Source organism: Plectropomus leopardus, chromosome 1 (genome assembly GCF_008729295.1).
Source record: "Plectropomus leopardus isolate mb chromosome 1, YSFRI_Pleo_2.0, whole genome shotgun sequence".
Lineage (NCBI taxonomy): Eukaryota > Metazoa > Chordata > Actinopteri > Perciformes > Serranidae > Plectropomus > Plectropomus leopardus.
The window spans coordinates 17,891,144-17,906,486 of record NC_056463.1 but is presented as its reverse complement, the minus strand read 5'-3'; the positions used below and the strand labels follow the sequence as shown (position 1 = coordinate 17,906,486).

Below are 15,343 nucleotides of genomic sequence, written 5' to 3'. Positions count from 1 at the left end.
GTTACAAATACTAAAAGTTTATATCTCATCGGCTAGAGGGATTTTTATGAAATTTGGTTTGTTGGTCATGTCTCAGTCAATACATAGAATTAAATGAGCGTATGTTCTTATTTTAAAAAAACATATTTCCAAACATTTCACATCCCAAACTTTAGAAATCAAAATTTAAAATAAATTAAAAAAAATACTTTATGTCCTAGATAGCCGACATTTTTTTAGAACATCCACTAAATTGTGACAGAAGTTTGCCTCACTGCATCACTGCATAAGGTCAATTCAGAAGTCCATCACTATATTTTTTCCAAAATATGCAAATCAGTTAACATCTATATCTCTAAGTCTCTAAGTCTTCATTCAAATGTTTTTAAAAAATTGACACAAATATTCTTTGGATGCTCAATATAGAGTGTTTCAAATGGTGTTCAGATCAGTCAAACTGTGAGTATGCTGTGATATTCAGAATGCTGTACTGTATGCACATTTTCTATTTCATCTCATCTTTGAAGAAATATCACTAAAATATTTTACAGTACACCAGCAAAAGATGTGAGATTTTTTTTTCGCAGAATTTTATCACCAAAGCTTTGACTGTTTCAAGCATTTTAAGTTAAAAAAGACAAAATTACCTCAGTTTTGCACAGGTGACATTGCTGTGTGAAGCAGTGAGGAAGTCTGGGTAAAATCCATGTTTTCCTGGTGGTACAGTGAAAAGTTGCCTTCTGTGACCATGCAAAGGTCCACAGTTTAAATGCCCAAATAGTGGCGTATTACCATTTTTTAAAATAAATTTCACCAGATATCTTTAACAACACGCCCAAGAAAAAGCAGGTTGATATGTCCTTTTTTCAGAACTGTATCTCTGACACTTAAATAGCTTTGAATTTTATAAGTTTTGTGAGGTCCCTCTCTGTCTTCTGCTCCTGAGGTTGGTTTGGCTCCCTGACCTCAGGGCTGGTGGGCGGGGTTGGAGAGGCCATCAGGGAAAGACCTGCAGCTGGGTACATGCACACCAGGTGTGAACATGCACCTGTTTCTGCCTATCTGCTGTGAACTCGTGTGGTTTAAAAGTTGACATGCTCTATAGTGTGGTACTTAATCAACCTCAAATTCTGAATCTCAAATATCCAATATGTGTAAACTTCTTCAAAAAGATGAATTTAACTCAAGTTAACAGAACTTGATTCAATTCATACTTTATGCTTGCATATACACAAAAGTGATTTGATTTGTTCAGTATTTTAGTAGCAATGTGGTTGCCTTTTTATGCAAAGGTTGGATGTTTAAATCTTGCATTTGCTGTCCATGCCATATGAATCTTTTCCAGGATATGTTCTGACAGTTCTCTGACACATAGTATCAGTATATTGTATAAAATTACTAGACATGGGATGGATTGCAGGTCATGAATGAAGTAAAAATTCAATACATGTGTAGTCATGTGAAACACAAAGGACACAAATCCCGTCAAATGTCTCTGAAAGTAGTTTTATATACCTCAACAGAGCATCAGCGTTAAGATGGATCCCGCTCAAAGCTGCTTGTGTTTGCAGCTTTATTATCTAAATATATATAAATATATACATTGCTTTCTATTGTCGGATACTGGAGGATACCTTGCTTCTACTAATGAAAAATTTCTCATTCAATGTTCACTGTTTTGCAGGATCAAAAAGATGTCACTAGGAATTGATGACAATATGTTAACAGTGGAATATATGCTAATTCTAATTTTATATTGTTGATAATGATGAGTGCACTGGGACCATTACTTCCGTTACATTTACCCACAGTCGCTTGCATTGCACAGTGTTTAATACTAAAGCAAGATCATATCTTTACACCCACCCAAAATCACTACAACATCTTTCATTCATTTTGACTCCAGTGAGACCAGTGAGCTCAGAGGTCTACAGTTCATACAGTCAGAGTAAAAAGTTGCAAAGGACATGGTCTTCTATATGAAGGACTTTCTGAAACTAATCAGGATTCAAAGCATAGACAACTTTGAAGAGGAATGACGGTCAAAAAAGAGAGAAACCCTATTTCCACAAGCAGAGAAAGGCTGTAAAAATGACACATATTGTGAGAGATATCTAGGACATTACTCACAGTGGCGATGCTCTACGTGATGTTTTTACTGAACTACTGGAGTGAGTCTTTGTGGTTTACTTGGTTTTAAATGGCAGCGGCATGGGTTTTCTCCAGGTTCTCTGGCTTCCTCCCACAGTCTACAGACATGCAGGTCAAGTTTACTGGTGACTGAATTGCTCGAAAGTGTGATTACGCAAATAAATATATATACTATATATTTATTTACATGTGTTGCATTCTTTTTGTCTACAGTGTGTTTCCATGATATGTGTTGTATATTTTAACCCTTGTGGTTCAAGTATTCAATAACATTTTCTTGGTAAAACAACCCCCTTGTGGTCCAATATGTGTATGCATGCACATGTCAGTAAACAGGCTGCATGTACTGTATATTTTCAGCGTCTACTTTTGCTCTCAAAGGCTTTAATGTGGAAGAAAAAAGGACAACCGTACTTAGTTTGTGGGTCTGTGTGTTTGAAGACAGAAAATGTACTATTATATTGCCTCCAAAATAGTACAATTCTCCCACACATTAGACAGATGCTGTGGTAGCAGAGTTCAACAACAGGCCAAAGGTCTTTTAGGAATTCAGGAATTCAAGAAATATGGTCCCAAACAAAAAGACAACTGAGAAAAACATGCAGTTTATGTGCAACTTAAACCAAAGTAGATCGATGTGGATTGGTTAAAAAAAAAGAAATTCTCTATTGGATCTTTATCGTTTTCCAAGATATGAGTGGCATATTGATGCTGTAACGGCAAGCATGCTGTGAATAATAATGATCTCACTGGCACAAGGCTCAAGGTTCAGTATGTAAGATTCAGGTCTGTGAAGCTTTTGACTCTAAAAGAAAGATTCTCTACCCCATCTGGCTCAATGACAGATTTTATTTTAGCACCAAAAGCTAGACACAGGGCAAAAGACACTGATATGGAGGGAAAAGAAAAAAACAGTATGATTTGGATGTACACTATAGGATTTGCAGTAAGACGTGAAGTAGGTATTTCAAATCTCAGTGATTATAATAATTCATTCATGTGGTTTTAAGCTCCTATGTAAAGACCAGAATAATTTCTACAACCCTCTCTTCCTGACCTGGCATTTTGCACTCTGAGCTTGTGGTGAACCCCTCAGAGATAAATGTTTTCGCCATTACTGCGCCACAACAAGAAATAACATTCTTGGTCACATCTGGGTGAATAATCCAATTTTGTAAATTTGGGCCAACAGTCATCTTCAGTTTAAAATAATCAAGAGAATTAAATATTCCTCTTTACATATATACACAGCCATGCTGTGAATGTGTACTCACTTATAAACATATAAAAATACTTGTCACCTAGTTTGATAAGAAAATAATGTATAAAAGTAGAGTAGAAACATTTAATCAAGTCCATTACTTCCATCATCTGATTTTCTTGTTTATATTACAAGATGATGATATGAAAAACAAACTACGGTACTTCATTTATATGCCCGAACAGAAGTACAGGAGTTGAAAGGGAAGGCAGAACAGCATATTTGTGTCTGTGGCGATGAGAGCTCCACAGGTGGCAGGTCCGCTGAGTTCGTGTCCCATTGGAGAACAGCTTGTTTTAGGAAGTGCATCTCAATGCTTCCACTTGTTTTTCAAGTGGCAGATCATTGGGGGGGGGGGGTTATGTAACAGAATGATTCAAGGACACAAAACAGAAACATTGCCACTGTGTTATTGGAATGATATAACAGTTATTTGATCTGTATCATGGACTAAATGTTTGACAAAAAAGATGCATTACATCGGAATGATCTGAACTAAACGCTGAAAGCTTCTTGATTTGCAACAAATGGATCTTGGCAAAAGTTGAATATAGACCATACAGTGTTCAGTGTTTTGATCTGAAATCACGTTAGTTGTCAAAGACTCACAATGTGCTACCAATAAATGTATCTACCTCTCCTTAGAAGTCTGAAACAATGTCCAATTCTGGCTGAGTCACCACCTTCTGGTACATTGAGGAGATGGCGGAGGATAAGAATGCTTTAATCTATAAGACTTATAAAAAAATCAAATACAGTAGACACTCGATATTTGGCAATTGAGATGAAAGCAGAAACCACAGACAAAGAAGAAGAATCCACTGCAGAATGCCAGAAAATTCTATCATTGTAGCTTTAAGGGCTGTCTAGGCTTTATATTTATATACATACTTATATATTTACTTTCATATATGTAAAACCAAACTCAACCTCACACACTGTACTGTGGTGATTTAATAGATCATTAGAAGTACACTTTGAAAATCACAACAAATGTCACATATGTACAGTAGCAGATTAGCACATGGGAGTAAAGGTGGATATGGCACAACATACACAAAGCTTCATAAGATAATCTCTGCTCTGGTCAGACACTGGAAACTAAAGAAACTCATTAACATTCTGGATATATAGTTTTCATTCAATCTCGGTAGCAAGTACAAATTTCACTACAAGGCAAGAGAAGTCCTTCAGAGTACAAAACATTAATTTGTCAGGCTGATTTAGAAGGCAATGTTTAGTGTTGGGACTCTCTCATGTGAATTAGATTACGGCTGAAGGTAGAGTGGTGTTAAAATTTGGCATTGTCAGTTGTCCATAGTGATGTCCTGGGGACAGCAGTTCCTGGTAAGAGTATCTCAGAAAAGGCTGTCTGAAGTCATGCACGTGGAGAAGGCAGCGGTCAGTCATCCACTGAGGATGTGATGTCAGGCAGAGTGGGTGGGGTTGTAGAGAGTAGCTGCATGAGTTACAGTGATAAGGCCGACTCAGACGATCACACAATGGCAGCCGCTCTTGTCTTTCTCTTTTCTTGTAGGTTCCGGCGACGGTGGACATTCCTGCTCTTGGAATTTCCTGGGAGTTAGGAGAGAGCAAACATATCATGACACATTGGATCGCGTACTTGGCGTGGGGGGTATCGTGGTATTATGGTATACCAGGGTATTCAGAAGTCCAGAAGGTGTGATTTTAAATTTGTCAAAAGTACAGACCCTCATCTTTCTATTAACTTGATTCTGGAGAATCTGTATTGAGGATGTTTTGCATGCAGTGCGCATCACGTGCTCTGGAAGTTACGCCCGGGACACACTGCATGTGTGAGCAGTCTGTGTTCACACTGGCAGCGTTTGTTGTTGCGGCGCTGCTGCAGAGCTGCATGCTGTTATAACTACTGTATTTCCACAACTAAAGTTTTTTTATTTTGAAACAGAAACCGGAAAGGTTAAGTAAAACAGACACATTTGTATTTCCTCATGTCTGTGACAGATAAAGACATTCAAACTGTAATAAAAGCAGGTATAGAGTCATTATAATTATCAAAAGACCATTTTCACTGTCTAATTTTTCTGAAAACTGCACGCATCATGCCGAAAAAAATCAGCAAGACTCTTAACTAAAAGAGAATAAGGAAAATTTGTGTAAGAATATTACCTTTTGTTGACTCATTAGTGTGTTGTGTATTGAGTAGACCGAATATGGCAAGACAGCCTGCAGAGCGTAGCAAACTTGCGGTGCCGTATACCACAGTGAAATTCCAGGAAGGTGCGAAAGTATATACTGCCCAAGCCTACTGTGTACTTTTGCAAACTCTTTTTTTATTTTCCTTTTAAAGGAGCAGTGTGTAGGATTTAGTGGCATCTACTGGTGAGAATTGCAGATTTCAACCAGCTGAAACTTCTCCCATGTGCCAAGCAAGAACTCTCTGTTAGGATTTCTTCAGTGTGTATTGTTCAGGAGGCTTTTACTGGGAACCAAATTATCTGCAGAGATCTTGTCTTTACCAAAACAAACTGACCAGATGATAAAAATTAGTGACACTAAAAGCAGCTTCACCTTATATATTACTGTTTTTCCGATGCTGTTCAGATTGTCGTGGAGGGGCTGCTAACTACAGTAGCTGACGCGAACGCCCAGAAGGCCGTATCGAGAGCCATTCTCATTTGTCCATTCTGGGTTAAGGTAGAAACATGGCAGTGCAGTACTTATACTCAAAAAAACATACTTATTACATTATATTCCACTTCTACCAATATATTCCCCTAAATTCTACTCACCAAACCTTTAAAACAGAAATGACAGAAACAGATTTTTCTTAAACGAATTCAGCACCGGTTTGGTTATTTCTCTGAGATTTCTGTCTGTGTTGTTTTACCTGAGCATTTTCTTACTGGTTCGAAGTGGGCAAAGCGCAAGTAGGAAACAGTGACATCATGTACTTCCATGAGCCAATCATAATTTAGGGCAGGCATTTCTTTATTGGCTAGCTGAAAAGTCCCTGACAGGATGTGAACCAAACGCATTGAGATTCATGGTCACTGACTTAATCCCTTGGCTATGGTACCACCAGGGCACCCTGAGTCATAAATATTTAATGTTACATAATAAACAAAATCACTGTGTTCTGCATTATTAACAGTTATTACAGCAGCCTGCCTGAGTGTTCATCTTTTTAGCTTCTATTATACCTTTCAAAAACCACATACTTGAGCCATTGAAAGATCTTCATGAAGACAATGCGTACAAGATGCCTTTATGAATCACTTACCTGATTACTCTAACCAGCTCGTGGAAAGCCTGGTCTACGTTCATACGGATTTTGGCTGAAGCCTCCATATATGTGACCTTCAGTTGTCTGGCCAGCTGCTGGCCCTCTTCCTGGGTTACCTGAGGCAAAAGGAGGAGGAGAATAATAATGGGTGCCAACGTATTTGTAAACTGAGGTTAACCCTTTGAGGCTTGAACAATTTGGCTTGGTTTCTTTCGAAAACGTGGGAAGAGGGTGAAGTGCAGCTTAAACAGAAATGGCCAAAAAAATTGCAAGAAATTGGTTGGAAAAAAAAGAAAAAAAAGACCTCAAGAAAGTGGTTAAAAAATAAATTACACTATAGTTTGTTTGACATTTTTCCCAGTTTTTTTTTGATATCTATCCAATAGTTCTCTCCAGCTAATTTTCAGACCACTGCCTTGTCAAATTTTACTACTTTTTTGTATTTTTTGGGACATCGCTTGCCAAGTTGCACTTTTATTTCTGTGTTTTTGAAAGAAATCAGACACCAGTGAATGGCATCTGAATACAGCACGTGAGAAAATTGATGATAATTCAGGTGTTAAAGGGTTAATTACATAAAAAAGCATTTTCCAAAAAAAAAACATCAAAACAAGCCGTGCATTCGTGAAACACTGATACGTCTCTACCTGTGATCTTCTGACAAGTAGAGATTAAGCAGTTCAGTAAAGTGGCAACACATTTGTGCTATCACATTTTGTAAGAGAGCATACTCTCTTTGTGCACACACTTGTCTGCTTCTATTCTGCTTTCTATTCTTCTATTTTTACTTTCTTCTTATTTTCTGTGCTGAGGACATTTTCACATCTAAATGGAAGTGAACCTAACCCTTTGAAACCTGAGCAAATTGGTTTAATTTCTTCAAAAAATAAAATAAAATAAAACACTGGAAGAGGTTGAAAATCAACTAAACAAGCCCAAAAATTAGAAAGAAATTAGTAAAAAAATTATAAGAGAATCACCTGAAAGTGCACACACGCACTCACACCCACACAAACAATGACAAAAAAAAGGAGTAAATATTTATTTTTTTTTTTTAAAGACCTCAGAAAAGTGCTAAAAACAAAAACTGTGTCCTGAATCACAATTTTAAATTTATGATTAACATAATCGTGAATATAAATAGGACATTTCCCCCTTCATTTTTGGATAACATCTAATATATAACAACCTTCACCTAATTTAATTTCCATGTCACCTTTTACTATTTTTGCAGGACATTTTTTACCAAGTTGCTCATTAAATTTTTTTCCTGTTTGTGAAGGAAATCAAACCAATTTTCACAGGTTACAGGGTTTAAATGCTAATGAAAGGCATCTGAATGCAGCACAAGAAAACTGATGTCAATCCAGGTGTTAAAGGGTTAAAAACACTTATAGAGGAACTTTGCTATTGTCCTTTTCTCAGCTTAAAATGTATCTTAACATGATTGTGTTAAGTTTTTATATTTAGGCCGGCAGTTCTTATTTTTGATCTAACCAGGCTTTGTCCTGAGCCTTTACAATATCATCCACCATTTGTTTAAATACCACAATCCTACTGCTCTTCAACACCTAAAATGAAGCAATTTTGTATGCATGTCCTTTAGTTAAAATTGTATTCCATTTTGTAATTTCTCAAGCGTAAACTTAATGCACGCTTAAATCAAAATGAATGCCTCCGGGACCCTCTCTTTTTTAAACAGCTGCTCAGATAATCTGGACCTGAATTGGGCAAAAGTAATTAAATCCAAATATAGACTCCCTGATGGCAACAGGCCAGTTAACAAAAAAGAATTAAAAAAAAAACAAATCAGTCATGTTTGGTGGAAAACACTGATAGGTGGAAAAAGGTACAAATGTGTTTGTCAAATAGCATAAATTAAAAAAAAAAAAAAAGTCTATTCATGCTAAATATACCATAACATACACTTTAAAACATGGAGCTGCAGCACTTTCCTTGTGCTGCTTCCAGATGCCGTTTCACAAGTATTTTAAACCTTTGGACCCCAAACAAACTGGTATGATTTCTTTCAAACACATGAAGCAAAGGCAATGAGTACTTGGCAATAAATGTTTGCAAACTATTATTAGATTTAGAAATTTATTTTTAAAAAGTCAGGGGAAAATCACGATGGAAAAAAAGCTACGGAAAAAAACTGTACTCATAATTATCATAAATACATATTTAAAATGATATTCGAAAATTATTAGAATTTTTCCAGGTCATTCCTGCATTTTTGCCTTTCTTGGCTAGGACAGTGACAGCGTTAAAGGGGAAAAGAGAGGGGATGACATGCAGCAAAGGCCCATAAGGCGGAATCAAACCCACGGCAAGGACACTGCCTTCAAACATGGGGCACCTGCTCTGTCCACTGAGCCACCAGACGCCCTCTCAATATTTTTTCTAACTTTCTTTTTAATGTTTTAGTAAATTTTCAAATAATTTGCTTGTACTTTTTTTTCCACTCATTTCTTGCTAACGTTTGGGTTATTTGTTCTTTGGCTGCTCATTGCCTGCGCATGTTTAAAGAAACAGGTTTCAAAGGTTTAAAGTGTTATATTAGGTCATGTTTCAACTTCTATTACAGCACTACCATCAAGCTAATCTGGTGTAGATCGCATAGATAGAGTAAATATTAATAATTTAAACCAGCACAAGCTAATTTCATGAGGCCTGAAATACTAAACGCTGATCTCCGTGAATAAAACCCATGAATAGTTATTGGCTTTTTGTGCCTGTAAGGCTCCTTTTCACCATAGGGGGGTGGTGTGGATTCATTGCAGGAAATGACAATCGACTGCGTACCAACAGCAAATTCATCATTTCATCACACTCCCTTTTCTCTCCATGCATCCTCCTCTTCTGACACCATCGTTTCTACAGCCTCTCTTTCATTCTTTCACTCACATCCTGTTGTATCTTGGCAGCTTGCTGCAGCTGCATCGCTTGCTTCCACTTTTAAATATGCAAATGTGAGTCCTCCAGACTGGTTGATATCATCTCTTTGTTAGTCAGTGGGTTCAGATCTCTGCAATCTGTTGGACTTACTTGTCTTTGTAGTTCCAGATCTGCTTTGTTTCCGACGAGGATCATAGGAAATTCATCTCTGTCTTTCACTCTGAGAATCTGTCTTTGGAATTTGTAGATTTCTTCAAAGCTGTAAAAACATATTACAAGGTGTTGAGTTTTCTGCACAAACAGTTTATATAATGTTTTTAAGTGTAAATGTATTCATTTAAAAAAATGCACATGTGCCAAATATCGCAATGTAGCTTATTGTAATGACCCACCCATGCACACAAACACACCCTTCACCCAGAAGTTGGGGTCACGGCCACTGTGGATCAGACTTAAGGTCTGAATGTGTCAGCAAAGAGAAAAAAAAGCCAGCCGCACTGTTACAGAAACATAAAATGTGTTTGTCTGAGGCTCTGCTCTGTGCACTGACCTGACCGTTGTCCCGCTATAATATAAAGACCATGTGCACTTTTTCAACCATAGTGCAAATAAAAATGTCAATCTGGAGGAGAAAAAAAAAAGCAGAACGCAACCACAAACCCAGGACGGCATTCCAGCCACGGGCCCGCAGACAGCTTGGTGAGCACATAGTAAATCTGGAAAGACTTGACTAATATAAATGGAGGAAGGAAAGACTGTTTACAACATAAACATTGGGAGGGGGCTGTGGGTGGGGGCAGGGGAGTGCAGCTCACTGCACTGCTGGGCAGGGACACAAAGACAGGGTGGATGGGGTGTGACAGACTGACTACAAGCAGAATATTACACAGTTTAATATGAAAACATTGTAAAGGTGATTTAAGCCAAATAGAAGTCAAATCAGGCTTTATCATCTCATGAGATTTACATAAATTCAAACCCCTATTTTTGACACTACTCAGGGTCAATACTATTTTACGCAAAAGCCAATTCATGTATTTACATTCAGTTATTATATTTCTATAGAACAAATAACTATGATGTCAAGTCAACAAAAACAATCACTTCCAGGTAGACAACTGGCTGTTGATTTGAATTGTGGAGATATGCATAATCTGCTGACTTGTTTATTTCTGTTGTCATTTTCAGCCGTAACTGTGATGTTTAAAGGTATTTAGTTAAGCCTTTAAGCACCTTCGACATCGACATCAGTTCTCCTGTGCTGCAATCAGATGCCTTTCACATGCATTTAAACCACTGAAACCTGAGAAAATTGGTTTGATTTCTTTTGAACTCCCATGTTCTGCAGAGAAAAATGAGTTTTGTGGCTTTGAGATGGTGTCAGAAAGGGCTGTCTGATTGCAAGCTAAAACAGTTAAAACATTCTAAATATAGTGTATACTTAAACTGATGTCAATTTCTTAGGTGGTAAACTGATTTTCTGTTGTATTTCTGACATAGTAGCAGCCTGAGGAGGGTTGTGGTAGAAAATCTCCCATTCTGTTACCAAGGTTACCAGAGTTGTTGCCAAATCAACCAGGACTGATATCATATGGATTATAATCCTTATAATTTTAACTTAAAATTTGGGAAAAAAATATCTTATTCTACATTATTTTACAGTATAATCTACTAAATATTCTTTATCGACTTTTTCCACCTCTTAATGTAAGATAATTGATTGAGTGGATTACATGAAACCCAGACTGTTTTATACATTAGGCCTGTGATTACACAAGTACATTAAGTTCAAATATTGCATTATACATACCTTGTGCATCTTTTTATGCACAATACCCCAAAATTCAATTTGACATATTTATGTCTTTAGAACTTTGAGATCTTCATTAAAGTTTACATAATGTTATGTTAGACAGCACGACTTTGATTCACCGATGAGTCAGTTGTGTTTAAGAGGTTAGAGGCCTAAACATACTAAGATGAAAAGGTCCATATAATAAATAACAAATATAAAATTCTTGTCAATTCATGTTTACTTTAGTCTCTGCACTAGCCCATACACTGTTGTTGTAATTGCACATGAGCTTTATATAGGAAGCTAAGGTACACGAAAAAAAGTGAATTCAAGAGAACAGGATGAGGGAGGAATGTTGAGAACAAAAGAAAATGACAACAAGAACAACAGAAAAGGGGTCCGGAAGTAAAGGCGGCAACAAGTGAGAGTATCGGTGCAAGATTTATGGTTTCAGTAAAGCTAGAGGCAGGGGAGGAGAGAACGTCAGTTGTGAACAGTAAACAGAGATGTGCAAACAGAGAAAAGCAAGAAGGACAGAGAAGCGAGATCGTAGCTGGTCATTTGCACATGACGAGAACTGTCACTCACCTTCCTCTATCAGTGACTGAGAAGACAAGCAGGAAGCCCTCCCCTGTCCTCATGTATTGTTCTCTCATGGCTCCAAACTCTTCCTGTCCAGCCGTGTCGAGGACTAAAGAGAGTGTACACACATGCACAAGACAACATAAATCACACACAAAGAATAACTTGCAGCAAAGCAGACTTTTGCAAATTCCTCAAGTGCAGAAACATATATATATGCTACATGTGTAGTCTGCATGTGTGTGTGTGTGTGTGTGTGTGTGTGTGTGTGTGTGTGTGTGTGTGTGTGTGTTTACTCTGGTCGTGTTTGTTCAGCAAAGTGCACTTACTGTCAAGCCTGGCTGCCCTTTCGTCAATCACACACTGCTTGGTATAAGAGTCTTCAATCGTGGGGTCATAGTCGGTGACAAAGTACGACTGCAGGAGAGACAGAAGAGACAAAAGAGAGAGAGAAGAAACTTTGAATATGTCTGCGGGCTATACATTTTGTCAGGATGAGACACAAAAACAAACTGCAGACAGTATTCACTATATAACAATCTTTGCACTGAGATTACAAAACATCAACATGCTTTATGGTTTCAACAAACAGGAAATGAAGCAATGGATGCCCCTCGCTAAGGCATTCACTTTCCAGTAACTGCCAATTACACTTTAAGATACTATGCAAGTGGAACTGCCTCGTTCTTTCTAAGTATTGGCAACTTCAGTAAACCAAGTAAGTCTGACTTAACTGTCATCACAAAGAGGATTTTGCCAATGATGGATTTAGGAGTTTAAGAATATACACTTGAAAATATTAATTTAACTAACCTTGTCATTTTTAGGTTGCAACAACTTAACAAAATCAAGTAAAAATAACTACATTATAAATAAACTTAACAATTAGATATAAAGTAAACAGAAATTAAGACTAATAGTTATATTTACTTACATTTTTAGGGAAACTGGTTTACTGGACTTGTGAAATCAACTTGTCAGATTTTACAGTTTACACATGAAACTAGTTTTCAAAATAAACCCAGAATATAGGTAAAAAACTTAAATTTAGAAATGACCTGATGGTTTGATTTAAAATAAGTACATTAGTTACTAATGTACTGTAACGTCACGTGACATACATCACTAGCGTAGTGCGCTATACTTTCTAGCACACTAATCTGTTATGAAAATAATTCCATGATGACTTTCACTGGGGAAATGAACAGACCCTTCTGCATATGCAGACTTTATCACTCTTTAAACTATGGCAACTGCTCAGATCAGCAAAAATGCTGCCCCTGGTGCATCTCATACCGTAGCAAAAGGGTGCCTTAGTGCGTCGTTTTCTAATGCAGAGGGCCATGGACCAAGTGTCGATATTTGATGACTTGGTGGTGAGACCAGATTGGCAGGTGAGATCGAGACTTTAGAAAATGGAAGCAGCCAGGAGGAAGCAACAAAAAATCATGGAGGCAGTGCCAAAAAAAACAAAAAACAAACTCAAATATAGTAAGGTCGAATGTCAAGTGCACAAAGTTGGTGTTGGCTCTCACTTACGCCGGCAATACTGTTCACAAACATTATCAAACAATACCTTTAACCCTTTAAAACCTGCAATGACATCACTTTTCTTGTGCTGTGTTCAGACACCGTTCATAAGTATTTAAAACTTTGAACCCTGAGCAACCTGGTGTGATTTCTTTCAAAAACTTTCGAAATATAGGCAATGAAAAAAGGCAATGAGGTAAGTTGCAATTTTGTTCCACAAACTGCAAGAAGTTTTTAGATTTAGAAAATCATTTTTTAAAAAGTTGGGGAAAATGTCTCGGGGAAAAAAAGAGAAAAAAAAATAGGGGAAAATGTATTTAATATCATCATATTATATCATAATTTAAAATTCTGTTACAAAAGTGCATTTCCTTGTTGTTTGTTTGTTTTTTTAACTTTCTTTCTTCTTTTTTAATTTTCTTGTACTATTTAGTAATTTCCTGATGGGTCATTTGTTCTTTTGTTGTTTATTTCCTTCTTATCATGGTTTTGAGAAGTGTTAGAGAGATAACATGTTTTTTTGTTTTCTTTTCTGAGTTGTTCCCAAATCTGTATCTATGCAGAATATTTTTTTCTATTTTCTTTTTGCTTTGCATGGCAGGAGAACAGTGTCCACAACTTGTATATACTGTAATTCTGCTTTGAATAAGTATGCACCATGGACTTAGGGGACACGTACGGTGAGTAAAATCAGCTGGCGTCACAATGAATGGATTTGAGGGCAAACAGCCACTCTGTCCTTGTGTTTTGGTTATAACAGCACAGACAGCCTCACTGACCTCTACCTTTACAACCGTACAGCAGACAGGAGGTAAACACTGTCTGCAGACACTTGCACAAAAAATGTCATGTAAATACTCCCTTACACAACAACTCTTACTTAGGCTGAGACAGCAGCCTGGTTTATTCATGCTAATGACATGTTTTAAAAAGACGTTTCCTCGGTTGCAAACGTTAACACCACACACTCCTGAAACCTTTGAATCTTTCATTCTGGGGCCAATATCTGGTCTCCTAGTAACCTAAACTGGAAGGGTGGGGCCAGGGGGCAGGGAGCAGGGAGGAGGAGGAGTCATGCATTTTTTACATTTTTCCCATGTTTTGTAGTTCTTGCTATCCTCGGGGACTAGTTAAGTGGTGACAGCTGAGGGGAGTGCTCGGGGAATGTCGAACCAACACCCTAAAACACAGAGCGATCACGAGAACAGAAAATTCAGACAAGATTTCCTGTCATTCCAACAACAAGCCAAATTAAACTTTTACATTTTGTTGTTTGTGTGTGAAGCTGTGTTGTTTCACACAGATTTTATTCTGCTTGTTATTGGGCAGCCAGGGACATGTACTAAATGTCATCTGATTCTAAGACTTAAAATCTAGTCAGCTGATGCAGATCTTAGAAATAAGAAGCTGGTAAATCCCTTCTGTTATTATGATTAGAGCCAGACAAACACATCTGAATAACTAATATTATCAACTGATTTTAGCTTATCACAGGGACATGGTGGGCTTCTATGTTGGAGGATGGTAACATGTAATTGCAGGCGAGTACAGAAATGCCTTACAACTTCATTTGAGCTTATTTTGAAGTGACGTTTTTTTCATTATACATTAATATGCTGATCATTTCTCCATAAGCCATTTTGTCAGAAAATACTTGTGACAATTTTCCCGCAGCCCAAGCTGATGGAATCAAACTGCTTGCTTTATGCGACCGTCAGTCCAAAAATTTAAACTATATTCTATCATATATATAAAAGAAAGCATAAAATCCTCACATCTGAGATGATGGAACCAGAAAAAGTTTGGTATTTTTCCTTGAAAAGTGAGTAAACGTTATCAAAATGATTGACTAATGCACTTATTGCTGCAGCTTTATCAG

At 37.2% G+C, this 15,343-nt stretch overlaps 1 protein-coding gene across 1 annotated transcript in view; it reads right to left on the bottom strand.

The window, feature by feature from the left end:
* Positions 1-2,961: 2,961 nt before the first annotated feature.
* The window catches only part of rras2 (RAS related 2), a 38,942-nt gene continuing 26,560 nt past the window's right edge, over positions 2,962-15,343 (bottom strand). The window contains exons 2-6 of the mRNA XM_042484660.1: positions 12,264-12,351; positions 11,941-12,043; positions 9,708-9,816; positions 6,657-6,775; positions 2,962-4,966 (exon numbers count right to left, since the gene is read on the bottom strand). Of these exons, the coding sequence (XP_042340594.1) occupies positions 4,879-4,966; positions 6,657-6,775; positions 9,708-9,816; positions 11,941-12,043; positions 12,264-12,351 (507 nt within the window). The 3' untranslated portion in view covers positions 2,962-4,878. The remainder of the gene's footprint in view (positions 4,967-6,656; positions 6,776-9,707; positions 9,817-11,940; positions 12,044-12,263; positions 12,352-15,343) is intronic.